The 15068-nt window shown below is 27.1% G+C and overlaps 1 protein-coding gene and 1 pseudogene across 17 annotated transcripts in view; one reads left to right on the top strand and one right to left on the bottom strand.

The window, feature by feature from the left end:
* LOC145183456 (MAP/microtubule affinity-regulating kinase 3-like) overlaps nt 1–15068 on the top strand; it is a 62670-nt gene that overhangs the window by 8505 nt on the left and 39097 nt on the right. For all 16 annotated transcript variants that reach the window (XR_016451646.1, XM_090084651.1, XM_090084656.1 and 13 more), the window contains exons 3-6: nt 7129–7182; nt 10582–10630; nt 10774–10839; nt 11818–11888. Coding sequence is in view for 15 of the 16 variants with exons in the window: in XM_090084651.1 (XP_089940777.1) it covers nt 7129–7182; nt 10582–10630; nt 10774–10839; nt 11818–11888 (240 nt within the window). In the remaining variant the exon portion in view is untranslated. The remainder of the gene's footprint in view (nt 1–7128; nt 7183–10581; nt 10631–10773; nt 10840–11817; nt 11889–15068) is intronic.
* The window catches only part of LOC149889637 (uncharacterized), a 2719-nt pseudogene continuing 2311 nt past the window's right edge, over nt 14661–15068 (bottom strand). Inside the window, exon 5 of the transcript XR_016451647.1 lies at nt 14661–14987. The product of XR_016451647.1 is annotated as an uncharacterized LOC149889637 (transcript). The remainder of the gene's footprint in view (nt 14988–15068) is intronic.

Raw genomic sequence — 15068 nt, 5'->3', positions numbered from 1 at the left:
TCGTTTAGTACGATTATCAATTTTACGTTGGCCACCACTTCCTTTATAAGCTCCATAATTAACTCCAATCTTGAAGTAATTGTTAACCACTTTTAGAGATCTTTTAATTTTCTTTGCAATTTCCCGATTAGATAAGCCTGTATCTTTGTTTGCTTTGATTACTGCTAATTCTTCATTCGTTAAGCGCTTACCACGTCCCATTTTAAATTAAGGTATCAAAAACCAAATGTTAAAAACTTTATGAGCACTGATTTAACAGTCTTTGTTTAACTTACAAATAATAACAAAAAACTAAGTCACAAACACGTATTACCAGATCAAAATATACAAGTAAACTGAAAATAGTTATTGATGAGGCTAATTCTATTTGTTACCGCAAATATCAAGTATTATACATTTTATGGTTTTATCAAATGCTATATTATAATCTGGTTTTATCATTATGCTATATTATAATCTAAAAAGTTGTTGTTTGTAACAATAATTATATGTGTATGGATACAAAAGATGTACCGCACAAACTTGTTTACAGATTTACAAAATATTGGATCAGTACATGGTGAGGCTAATTCTATTTTCTCCGCTGTAACAGGCCTTGACATTATGCTATAAAGTTGTTTGACTGAAGGCTGATTTTTAATATTACGTTTATATTTTGATTTTTTACTTTTAGCAAAGATCTCTATTGTGCCTTTTTTAGTAATTTATGAAGTCCTATTGGTTGGTAAATATGCATTTTTAGGATGTAACAGCTAACTGGATACTGTGATAACTAACAGATAATAAAGTTGTATTAATATTGTCAAATTAATAAAAAGTTACTTTTCCAGTTTCAAAAATGCCTTTAAAATGTTGTTAACTGCTCTGCAAGTTGAACTATCACTCAAGCAAAAATCTCAATTTATAAATTACCAAAGGATCCTAAGAGCAGATTTTATTGTCTCTGACAGCAGAGCAGTAAGTCGACTGCATTGGCCAGATGATGTATCTTTTGTAACCATATATGAAAAACAATGAGTGTTAAACTCACCATCTACTTTTAAAAATATACCACCAAGTTTTTTAACACCACCTAACAAAGTGTGAAAAACCATGGCAGCAAGCAAATTTTGAAATATTTTACCAAATGAGTTAAATGTCTTTCTTAAAGATAAAACAATTGTATTTGATAAGATTTAGGGCCTGTTTATATGGAAAGCGGGCTGGCTCGGCAAATGAGCCAGCTCGTTTGCCGAGATATCAACGTCATCAATATTTTAACTTTATTTTGCATTTATATGAATAAACAAGCTAGCCCGGATAGTGAGATCTCACTGTTTTTTGCCGAGATCTCGGCAAACGGGCTGGTTAATTTCTTATATAAATTTGTATGCATGCGTACACATTCTTACATTTTTTAAATTTGAAAGCTTCTGCGTAAAATAATAGATTTAGTAATAAAACTGGCAACTTCTGTGTATTAAAATTTTAGTTGTTTTGCTTTTATAATTTACAAAGATCCAGTATATTTTAAGTAATATAAATTAATAACTACTTTTTTATCTGCTGATAGAGCTATAGTGTTAGGTGAAAAAGGGTTAGGAGATAAATAAGGACTTAACTCTGAAATGAAATTCATGAAAAGAAACCGTGAAAGCCTAAAATTTGTTTTAGGCTTATTCCTAAGTATCACATCAATGGGAGCTACACCAGTTATTATATTATGCCATAAATCAGTTCTGCCAGTTTTAAACCAGCAACTACAATTTTTTCTTTTAAGACGCCTCTCTACTTGTTTCATCTTTTGAAGTGATTGTGGATTGTTTTTGTAAAAGAATAGTATTTGAATAAGTATCAAATTTAAATTTGTGAAGCTTATATAATACAATTAGGTTTTTAAGAAGCATTATTTGTGTTATAATGCCAGTTAAACATATTGTTAAAATGCAGTGTGTTTTTTTGTCGCTAGCCACCATCTTTACAGTTATTATTTTACCGATAAAGAGGCCAGCCCTGCTAGAAAAAGCCAGGCTGACCTCGATATCATTTTTTATTTTTTTGGTAAAAATTCATATTAACACAATTTTAAAACTGGCTCGTTTTCCGAACTAGCTCGGCAAACGGGCTAGCCCTTGTCCATATAAACAGGCCCTAAATCTATGTTCATTAATAGCAAGTGTTGTATTGTTTTTCAACTTAATGAAGAAAATTTACACAAAATCAAAAATTTACAAACTTGGTGTTCCTTTGCTTTTTTTTTGGAAAATTTTGATGTTTTTTCATTTGTTGCTTACCTACAAACAGATTAACCTTAATAAAACCAAAACCTGCTTTATTTGAAGCAGTTAGATTTTTAAAGTCTAAAGAAAGTTCTTACCAATCTAATATTCCATGAGAAAAGTTAATGTAGATGAAATTTTATATACCCCAGATATTATATGTAGGGCATATAAATATTTTACTATGCAACAAAGTTTGTATGACCGTTTGTGGATTGACTACAAGTTGTCTAGTATCCGAACTCTAACACAACTGATCTCAAAAATTAGCTCAATTGATGACTTAAACTTCCTAAATAGTATTCTTATGAATTCAGATCCAATGTAAAGAATCTGTATTCTTTTAATCAATGTGGTGTATGTTTTTTCTTTATGTTTTTTCTTCAAAATATGTTAATTATAACATTGTTATTATTCTGGCAATATGAAATACTGCAATATATAATTTTATTTAATCAATGTGGTGTATGTTTTTTCTTTATGTTTTTTCTTCAAAATATGTTAATTATAACATTGTTATTATTCTGGCAATATGAAATACTGCAATATATAATTTTATTTAATCAATGTGGTGTATGTTTTTTCTTTATGTTTTTTCTTCAAAATATGTTAATTATAACATTGTTATTATTCTGGCAATGTGAAATGCCGCAATATATATTGTTTTATAACTGCTGCTATTTTTCCTCTAATAATTTTATTTTTGTTAGTATTTTATATGAGAAAACAAACACTCTAACATTAGTTTACTCTTCATAAAATGTTTATTGATTTAAGTATTTTTAATTGGCCTTCAGTTTTTGTGGCCTCTTGCACGCTGTCAAGGCCTGTTATTATAGAAGCCTATGACTTGAAAAAAAAAATTTTTTTATGACAATATGATTCACTTTTTCCTGTAACTCTACTCAAAACTGTAAAGAATGTGTTTTGGATTTGAAAAATATTGCCAGTAATGAATTCTCTAAGAACTTTTTTTAAAATTGAAAGAAAAGGAAGAAATTAATTTGACATTTGACCTTAATTACATTTTTCCTTTCTGACAAATTTCCTTTTTGAAATTTTTACCCCTCAAATATTTTCCCTCAAGACATTTTGTTCTGATATATATACTTTACACATCCTGTATATAGTTTTCCCCTTCAGAAATTTTTCTGAAGGGGAAAACTATCAGTACATTACTACAATTATTTTTTAACTATATAATGGTCATAAATTTTTCTACTCTGATGCAACATAATTATAATTTGTATAAACCATTTAAATTAACATAAAATGACCTGTTCTAGAAAATAACATCCACCACCACAAAGAAAAAAAAAAAAGTTCTATCCTTCAATTCTATCAAAACAATTATCCTTTGGGTAGAATTAAACATGAGTATTTGGTTTTTAATGAGTAGTGACTGACTTCTATATCAATCTTTTAATTCTTATTTTTTGTATAAAACTTTTTAGTTTTCTTTAGTTTCTTAAACAACTCGTTAAACCAATGTGACAGAAATAACAAAAAGGATAAAAGCCTTAGATAATAATTCAGGATTTGCTATTGCCAACCTCAAAAAGGATTTTTTAAATTCGTTTCATTGATATTTGTCCGAAATTTAAATATTTCCAATAATGATTAAGCTCTTGGTTTGTGATACAGAAGTTAAAATAAATCAGTGAAACCCCTCAGTCAGTAGTATTATTGATAACCTTTAACTGTTATATCCTCTAATAAATGATATTGTACTTTTAATTGCTTTCCAAGTTGCTTGGATCCTGCTATTGGAAGTCTGCTTTTATCTGAATTACATTAAAAAAATGGTGTTTTACAAAACAAAAAGGCTTTCATCAAATGATTTTACTTAAGTTACAGGATAGTCATTGCCAGTATTTGACAAAGCTGCCAGCAGCTTTTTAATATCAATGAAAGACAGTCCTAAAAGTACTTTAGTCAAGTAGCAAAAAATGTATGAGTTAGTTATATAGAAATTAACTAATAGAGCTGTATATAGTTCAACATAAAAAATTATAAATTCAGTTATAGACATTCTAAATGGATGCCTGATAGTCAATTTTGTGAAACAAAATATTATATTCATCTACTACATTTTTTTTTAATTAAAAGTGGTCACATTTGTAAAAGTAGGCACTTTTCTTTATATGTAATTTAAGCATAAACTATATATTTGACATATAATGGCCTTCATGTATTTCATAATATATATATTTTGTTTGTGTTTATAATATACTTTTTACATTTTTTACTTTTTAAGGAAGGAGTTTATTTTTTATGTACTTTTGTATATAGTTTTAGAGTAGGTATAGGTTGAATAATTTTTAAAAAAGGCATGACAGAAAATTAGGGTAAATTTGAGGATAAAAAAAAAATTATAAGAATTTAAAATCATCTTCAAAATCTTACATCTCACATGTAAGATTTTGAAGATGATTTTAAATTTATTTTATTTTATTTTTTTTACTGTCAGCCTATTTAAGCTTATCATGAAAATTAAATGTTAAAAAATAGAACATTATTATACAATAACCAAGTTCAGAGTGTAAGAATAAAGTCTAAAACTTCAAATAGGACAAGTCTTTGAATTTTTTGAAAGTGGCCTTTTTCTCCTTGATATTTTATTAGTAAGGGTCTGTCTCGTTATTTTTTAAAATCGAGACGAGACGATCCTAAAAGTTTTGTCCTGATTAGCGACAAATATCGAGACAATTTTCAATTTTCAGCTGAAATCCGGGACGATACCGAGACGAGACAAGATGTCCCAGACAAAAAAGGAGCTTTACAATTTCCCGGAATTTACATCTTTTTAACGAGACATAACGAGAAATACTAGTTAATCCTTAATGTGAAATTTAAATAATGAATTTCTGACACAATTACCAATATTTATTTCAGCTGCTATTATTGATATTGTTATTTTTGGGATAGTATTTAACTTTTTCCACTAAAATATCGTGTAAGAAGTGGATAAATATATGTCCAAGGGCTAAGTTTCTGATCATTTAACATAGTTTACCAAGGTCAGTATTCACTTCTAATGCAAGAGTTTGTTTTACACTCATATTTAAGGGAAAGGTTATCCAAAGTGTCTTTAACTTTTTTGATCTATAAAACGTTTTTTTAAAAAGTGTACTTTTTGCAGAGACTAACAATAGAGCATGATGTTCAATACCTAGTTCTTTTATTTTTTCTCTTTTCCTTTGCTCTCCAAGGACCACCCATTGTTTATGGGGTTTTCCAGAACCAAAATGGCTACTTTTATTGGTCATAAGATTTTCTTAAAGCCATCGGTATTTGTTTTCTATAAAAGAATCATAATTTCTACCACATTGTTTTAGTTTTTTTCTTCACTTTTGAAATAAATCTATCTAAAGTAGCATTAATTTATGTTCTATTTACTAATTTCTTCAGTTTTATTTGATTTCGTTAAGTAAATCCTTCCAAAATGGTAATTTATCCACTCCTAATTCACGTATATTCGGGATAAGATCTAACCTTTTTGTTGTTGTTGTTTTTAAAATCATTAATATATATCAGAAACATTTTTAAGTACTCTATATCATTTTTCACTTTACACTGTTTAACATTTTATGTTATAACTTCTTTGACAATTACCACACTTTGTTCCATATAATGTTTAAGTAAATAATGTTACTTGTATATTATACAGGAAATATTGAAGTTGTTAAGTAATGCTATTTTAAATATCTAGCACCTCTTGAATAGTAAATCATTATTCAAATTAAAACATTTAAACAAATTTCTAAGTAGCATATGATGATAAAAATGTTTCTTAAAACTATATTTGATATGTTGAAACAAGTCATACAAGTAAAAAACTCAAATTCAAGATACAAGTAAAAAACTCAAATTCAAAAAATATATAAAGTTACAAGATTATCTTCAAAGTAAATATAGACTTTAACTTAAATTAAAAGTTCTCCATTTTTACTAAATAAAAATCTCTCATTTTTTAGATTTCTTTAAAAATAATATTAAAATTTTTAACTTCTTTTAACCATAAAATGTAAAATATGAGTTTTATTAAAAAACTGTTTTTACTTTTTAAATAAATGATCATTCTAATTTAATATTATTTAAAAAAGAGCACTATATTTACCAAAAAACTGTGAGGGTTTTAGTGCCATTTTTTTGCTGTTTTGAGTCACTGTGCGTCATTTCTGGCTGGCAAAACAAACTTGGTTGACAAAAAATTTTCTTCACTGTGAAAGCGCGAGTAAGATATCTAGTTAATATTAAGGGTCTGCGTCTCGTTATTTTTTTCCAGAAAACTTCTCGTCTCGTTACGCTTTTCCTGGTTCATTTCAAGAAAACGATTCCGAGACGCAGACCCTTAGTTAATATAATTGATCTGTCTCGCAGCGTTTCGTTATTATCCGGGACACAGTTTTTAAATTCCGTTTTTAAACTGCTTTTTACAATAGATTATAAAAACTTATTAATCAATGAATGAATTCAATACAAGTTTAGTACAAGTCTTATCTTATGAAACAAGACCTTTACAAAATATGTTTAGGACATCTAACAGAAGATTCTTATTGAAGAAATAAACTTTCAAATGAGAGTGAACTGGAATCACTCTCATTTGAAAGTTTATTTCTTCAATAAGAATATATGAATGCATACTTGCAAAAAAAAAAAAAATTACAAAAAAACAAATGGCTATGCTAAAAAGAAAAAGGAACTTGCATTACTGTAAAAGTTACTTTCATTTAAAAGAAAAATCGGTTCAATCATCATTAGCTGCTATATTTTATTTATATTTAATTTTATACCTTCTGATAACAATCCTTTTATTATAATAATTTTTTTTAATCATGTGAGATGTAATTAAGTTATTTTGTTTTAGGTTGCCATCAAAATTATTGACAAAACACAGCTGAATCAAACAAGCCTGCAAAAAGTATGTTAATAAAATTTTATCATATAAGATGTAGTTAAGATGGTTTGTGTAAATGTGAATTTTCCAAAGTTTTCCATGTTGGTGGCTTTCAATAGTTTATTATTGATTTGATTCAATTTGTAAATCCTACTTAAGTTTTTTTCAGTTAATAAACTTGTTTAGCTTTTTGTTCATACATCTTTTTCTAATCAACTTTCTTGTGCTATACTAAAAAATTACAATATTGACCATGTCTGTTTTAGAGAAACTTTTACTTTGCTAGGTCATTTAAATTTCAAACTTAACTATGCAATCTCCAAGTTTGCTCAATATATTTTAGAATACAAATCAAAAGCAGCCTGCAAAAGTGTTTGTTTTAATTTTTAAAAATTTAAAAAAGTAAAAGTGTTGGTACAGGACTTAGTTAAAACTAAATCTGTGTGCAGCCAAATGTTTTTTGTCAATACAGTTCACATCCTTATACATAGTAAAATTTTGCCAGACTTTTCTTTACTGGTAAAAACCTCTCATTACTCAGCATGTTCTTTAATGCATTAATCTCTGGTTTTTTGGAAAAACATCTTGATCTTTGTCTTTCCTGTGCAATAGTTTGCTAGTTCTTCTATATCTGTTTCATAATTCTATAGAAGTAAACAAAACTAACATATTTTTTTTCGTAAATTTTTTTTTTTAAATTAATTGAAAGCTGTTTGCACCACTCTTTAGTAAAGGTGTTAAATATTTGTTTTCAAATATATTTATACTTTTGAAATATATGTAAACTTTTAAAATGAGGAATAATTTTGTAATTCCAATTTGTCATAAAAAAATTAAGCTTTTAAATAGTAAAATAAGAAATATTAAATCCAATATAAAATTTATCAAATATTGAATATATTTTTTTTAGTATTAGACAATCTTAAGTAATTGCAGTAAAAGGAAAAAAAAAAACACTCAATTTTTAAGCAAACAGAAAATCGAAATTGATAAGAAATAGAAAAAAAATCAAATCTTAAGTGTAAAATTTAATAACCAAAGCAGTTATGCAAAAAGGATCATAAAGTTAACTCAATGATTCAAAGCTTACCGTTGTTTACTTGTAAAATTTAGTGTTTAGCTTACTTGTAAAATTTAGTGTAACTCATATAGTTTATAAACTAATTTCAGTCATTAAGGGCTAAAATTATAACAGTGAGACCAAAAGCTCATTAATCTAAGGCTAATTCTAGGAAGAATGCTTTAATGTAGAGCTTGCTTTAATGGTGTAAAATGTATTGTAACAATCACTAAACAATGATTACTTTTGCTCCAAATTTACTTGGAAGACAACCTGCAAGTAAGCCACTAAAAAAAAAAAGAAATTGAGACAAATTGTCATCTAAACACAATTGTTGAGAATTAGTCAATATATGTTCATTAGATCAAAGATTACAGGTTGAACATAAATACAGGATAGTAATTTCACTTTTATAACAACAAAAATGTTTTTCACTTTAAAAAATATTTCAGTTTTGAAGTAGTCATAAAAATGTCTTAAATCCAAATGAGCACCAGTGAGATTTTTTGGATTGTCATTGACTGAATAGAAACAAACAAGTTAGTATGGTTTATTCAAAACTACCAAACATTCTTGTGAACAAATTGACATAAATATGCTTATCAATCTCAATTTAATTCTGTTATTGCCAAGCACACTCATGTGTATAAAGATATTTACAAATGGTATCCAACATAAATTGCCTCTTGAAGGCCATTTAAACAATTTAGACAGACTATGTCTAGATTTCATTCTTAAGCCATGGTTTGCTTGATATTTCTTTTTAACTGTTTCAATTTACCAAAATGAATTAAATTGCAACCAAAAGATTTATATTTCTGCACTTGATCAAATCCACTATGCTCTATTCAATTGTTGTCTTAAAAAGAATGAAAAGTAACACAAACTGTAGTCTAATATAAAAAAAAATAGTGGTTTACAATTTACATTTGCAAAATTTGTATATTGATTCCTTCTAATATGGGATTGCATTAATCATTTTAAATTAGCTGTGTTTTTTTTAAGTATTCCACTTATACTATTACATGGTTTTTTCTATGGTTAGTTAAGAAATATCTATTCAGCTTACAATTAATTACAAACCCTTTTGTTAAAATACAAGGATTTCATCAAAATACATTAAGAACTTTATTTTTATTTTTATTCTCTTGTGAGTAGAGGCCAATGTGAAAACTAAAGAGGACTTAATAAAGCCTTCACTTTAGTGACTTCTCGTTAGTTTTTTGGATGCATACATAAACCAAATGCCTGTCTGAAATTCAAAAAATTTTTGTTATGTTGTGGGTACAAAATAAAATACAAACTGCAAAATTTATGAATTTAGAGAATCCAATTAACAGTAAGCAATGTAAGAGTTCTTTATGATATCTCTTTGCCACCATTTGTATGATCTTTTTTGACAGGAATATTTATTACCTGAAAATTATTTTTATCTGGATAAAAATCTACTTGTGAAGTTAATCTTTTGAAGGTATTCTAATTATAGATTTTTGCTTTTTACAGAATTAAATAAAACATTAAAAGAACAAAAATTGTTCAACAGAACACACAAAATAAGTATTTAAAAAAGCAACCATAGTTAAGTGAATTAAATTGTTTGCTATTGAATCACTTGAATCTCATACTAAAAATATGGTCAATACTTAAATTAAAATATTTCCTAAATTTTATATATTGCGTAAAATTCAGACATGTAGATGAACTTTTTAACTTAAATTCTTAAAAGATGGGATTGTAGCCATTAGTTTTTTCAAACTGCTTTCTATGTGCTTTATATTGTATAAAACTTTGTAGTGTATAATTGATTTTCCTATCCCAAAATTATTACACCAGCTATAAAAGTAGGCATAGCACATTCAGTTCAGCAGATTTCAATGTCATACACAATATGTGGAATAGGAGTTTTAAGAACAGAGGTTTTTGAATTTTTAAATGATAATATAAAGCAGTCGAAATCTGTGTCAAAATTTTGTTATTCCTGATTAGATTAAAAAATTCAAACAGGCTTAAATGACTAAAGCAGATTAATTGGTATGATTGTTGGCCCTTCAATTTTAGGTAAAAGTGCAACAGCTTGAATATCTGTAGCAGCACCTCAGATGTAATCCTAAATTATGTTATCTATCACATTCTTCTGTGCATCAAATTGAGTAATGAGTAGAAGAAATAGCAGACCATTAAAAAAAATAATTTCATTTCATTAAGGCTATATGAGAAGCAGCTCTGTTTGCAAGTTGATCAAGATCAACATTTTGCTGACTTCTCATATGTTGTTGTTTTTTTTTTACATAGCTTAAAAAAGTTTAGATTATTGACTTCTAAAAGGATAAAGTTTTAAAATGTGTCTTATTTGTTTTTATTAGCTTTTTCGTGAAGTACGCATTATGAAGTATCTTGATCATCCAAATATCGGTAAACATTTTATTTATTATTGTAATAGAGACAGACAGACAGACACATTTGTATATGCATCTTTATATACATATATATATGTGTGCGTGCGTGTGTGTGTGCGTGTGTGTATATATGTATATACATAAAATTTTTTTTTTTAGTTAAACTTTATGAAGTTATTGAAACTGATAAAACTCTATATTTGATTATGGAATATGCAAGTGGAGGTTTGTTTTGTAATTGCATTAACTTTATAATCAATATTTTCAGTATTTTCCAACAGATTTGTTTTATAAATTGTTAGAAAAATGCTTAAAATCTAATGTTAAAAACTCCTTAATGGATCTAATGGTTCTGTTGTAATTATTCAAGTTATTCAAACTAGATATATGGAACTGGCTTCTAACTACTTATTTTTATCTAATTTTATATTACTATCTTTATATTACAGAAATCAGTTCAGATCTAACATTTTTCTTTTTAACTGTAGTTTTATATATGATCTACATTTTGCTTCACATCAGGTTTTTATGCAGGGTTATAAATAAGATTTGTATAAGGTTTTTTCTTAAAATACATAACATAAAACCTCAATCTTTTTTCAATAATGTCATTACAACTAATTTTTAGCATCACAAGAATGCATTGTATTCAAATGATGCTTTATGTTATGGGGTGAAGATTGATGCTCACTAGTCTTTTGAATTAACTATTTCTTCTAAAAATAAACCAAAAATTTTTAATTAGGCCAACATTTAATTAATTTTGGCAATAAAGTTAATTGGTTTTTCATAAATGTTTAAAACCACAGTACTTTTTTAAATTGATGTTGGTACATTTATTATCAAGTGATGCTCAGCTACTAAAGTAACATTCTTGAGCTATGATAGTGACCATGTGTTAAAAGAACCATGTTTTAACAGGATCAATATAACCAAAAAAAATTAGCAGCTTTTAATTAAGTCATGTAAGTTATTGCATGTTTTTCTTAATATGTGTGCATCAAATTTGAGTGATCGTACTTTAAGTAGACACATTGATTTTTTTTATTGGATTTATTAATCAGTTTATATTATTAAATTGAGTTTGAAAAATATGATATTATTTTGTTACAAAGTTATTGTTAACACTTAGTTTTTAATTTCTTACATTTCTAAAATCTTGGCCGGCCTATTTTTTTTATAAAAAGAAAATCTCTATTTTAGGAGAAGTATTTGATTATCTTGTGGCTCATGGAAGAATGAAAGAAAAGGAAGCCAGAAGTAAATTTAGACAGGTAATTATATACTTGTAAAGCAGTGACTTTTAGATATGTTGCAGGTAAATGTAGCTGTTTTTATCCCATGTTTATGTTATTGTAATCTCCTGCTTTTATTAAAGTGCTATTTAATGATTTAGACCATAGCCAATGCCAACTTAAAACATTTTTTAACACAATTAAAAAAAATTCAAACCTCAGGAAGTTTGTACTGATGAACCAATAGTCTTACATGACATGGATTATCTGCCATCCATTTCTACTGAACTGTGCCCCTTAACAAAAACAGAGTATAGTAACCTAATAATAAATCTGGGTCATCCAAAGATAAAGGCAAATTTTTAGTTTCAAAAATACAGCAGTGGAATCTCCTACCAAGTAATTTTCATACATCTCCATACTGTGACCAACAGAAAGATATCATTCAATCATTTTACTAGAAAGATAGCTTTGCTGTTTATAGCAACAACTTTGGTTTATTTCTGGTCATCAATCCAGATGAGTTAAGATTGTTTGTTGATACTTCCTAGTCTTAGAGCTGTATTGCTCCATAATGACAAAAAGTTCTAATTGTTTGCCTCTACACTTGCAATTAAAGAAACAAAAGAGGTCTGAAGATGTATTAACTATGAATGAAAGTGATTGCTATCTTTGGATATGATAAAATAGGACAGTTGTGCAATAAAAAGCAACTAACAACAATCAAAGGCAACACTAAAAAATTTTAACTTTTGAACATTTTAAAATTGCTTACTAATTTAGTTTTTGAAAAACAGTCAATAGATTGTTTCATCTATTCACTTTTCCCAATACAATGTAATTTTAATTAAAATATACAGATTTATACATATATCCATTTTAATTTTATTATTATTATTTTTTTTACATTTTATTTCTAAAGCTTATAAAAAATAGTGTTATATGGAGACTTAGCTGTAAAAAATGCACAAGCTGATATTTAATTACAGGTTTATTACAACCATAGAACCACTATTTTACTGTTTCCTCTTATTTGGTTTATGCCAAATTCAGTTTTTTTCTTTTATATTTATTAAGTATTTGTGTTTGAATTATCTTCACAATAAGGCTATGATAAAATTCATAAAGTGTATTAAAAAGTACAATATACCTGATATGTTAATTAGTTTTTTACAGTCTTTTAACAAATGGTAATTTTATATTTTCTTAATCTTTGATGAAAATACATATTAGATTTAAAATTCTTATTTCAAAATGATATAAAAAGTGATAAACCTCTAAAAAGTGCTAATGATGAACCAAAAATATATGCCTAAAAGACAATCTTATGCACATTTTTAAGCAGAAATTTCATAACAACAATTACAACTATAAAATATTATAATCCAGTCTCTATTGTTTCACTGGTTTCAAGTGGAAGTTCAAGTGGAAGCTGAAAGTTTTAGGTCAATTTGGAGGTTGATAGTATTTAAAGCAATTAAAAAAGCTAAAAATTAAGATGATTTAAAGATAAATAGAATAAACATCTGCTACAACAAGTATTCTCTTGCCACATGTTTACTACAGTAAATATTATACCAAATTTTGTTAAAAAGAGATTTTTTTTTCTAGAGACCAAAACTTTTGTTTTATAAGAAAATAATTTTTAAAAGCTGCATTTGTTTTAGTGGATTTTGACTGTGTTTGAATTCATTAGTTTAAGCCTTAACTTTTCTGAAAAAAAGTAAAATTTGTCTGAAAGTTCATTCATCATGAAAGTGTGGGTAGTAGCTCTTGATACATTTACAAACAGTTCATCAGATGTGAATCAATTATGAATCAAGTAACACCTATATAAATGTAATTTTCATTAAAATTATTTTGGTTTTGGTTTGTTCTCAATTAGGAATATTACAATATTTTTTGTCTTGAGGTTGATGGTTAACTCATCATGAGGTTTGAGAGTAATGTCTTTTTTCAATATAAGTTTACCATTGTTTTCTCTGGAGCATATGAACTCGCAGAATTATTTTTAAACAAACAATTCTGAAAAGTTTAGAGTCTAAAATAAATATACATTTTGATTGGGCATTGGCAGAATAATATTATGATTCAAAAAGCAGATGCTATAAAGTTTCCAAAATTTTCATCTGTTTACTATTCTTTTACTCATAATTTAAAAGTCTTTGTTAAGAAAATCAAGCATCACTTCACTTTTGACATCACAGTTTAAAAGTGAGAAACAACAGAATTTAGAAAGGAAAGAATGTAAACATAGTATTTAATATATAAATGGTATAGGCCAAGAAAGGGAAAAGTCATAACAAGAAAAAAAGGGCAGCTAATAATAGGTTTAATTAGAAACTAAATTGGATTGGTTTGCAGCAATTACCCTTTTAAATTAAAAGATTCTCTATTTACATATAGTGATAACTTAAAAAAATTAACATAGCATAATCACTGAAAAGCAGGGTTGGTACCCAAAAACCCAAACCCAAAAACCCACCCAAAAACCCAAGAGCAAAAACCCACCAAAAACCCAACTTACTGGGTTTTTGGTCTCAAGTTTCTCATTTATAACTTTTTCTATCATAAATTAGTTTCCATTTAACACTATAAGTTAGATGCTGCTCAAAAATTGTCCTAATGATAATAAAATAAGGAGTTGAGTATTATATATTTCATAAATGAGACTTTTTTTTTCCCTTGGAACAGCAATATTTAAACTTAAAAATTTAAAACAAAGTCATCAAACAATTTCGTCATCAGCATTTGTGCATCTTGATCTTAAATGTCTGTAAATTTGTACAAGCATTTCAGCTTTCTCTATTCCTAAACGATTTCTAATTTTGCTCCAAATCATGCCAAAGGATGAGAAAAATCTTTCAATGGATTCAGAACTAGCGGGGCAAGTGTGCAAGTGCCGTAAAAACCTTGCAAAATTTGCAGGTAATTTTGAAGACTTAGACTCCTTCATTTCTATAATTTTCCACCAATTTGTTGCTGATGTTGTGCTTTTTACACTATCATTAAATAAATATGTCGGAAAACAATTAGCATCTTTTAGTTTAAATGCATAGTAGCCAGGCATAAATTCAGGATAGATTTCATTCAACCATTCCTCAGCTTCTTCTTCTTGACTTCTATTCAATGTTCTTCCTAAGTAAATATTGAATATATCATCATATAAGTATAATATAACATTATATAAGTAAGGGTATAAGATTAGTAAACCTAAAT

Source organism: Hydra viridissima, unplaced genomic scaffold (assembly GCF_058129835.1).
Source record: "Hydra viridissima isolate aposymbiotic clone 2 unplaced genomic scaffold, HvirCarnegie_v1 scaffold_4, whole genome shotgun sequence".
Classification (NCBI taxonomy): domain Eukaryota; kingdom Metazoa; phylum Cnidaria; class Hydrozoa; order Anthoathecata; family Hydridae; genus Hydra; species Hydra viridissima.
The sequence above is the reverse complement of the archived record's forward strand: the minus strand, read 5'-3'. Positions and strand labels throughout refer to the sequence as shown.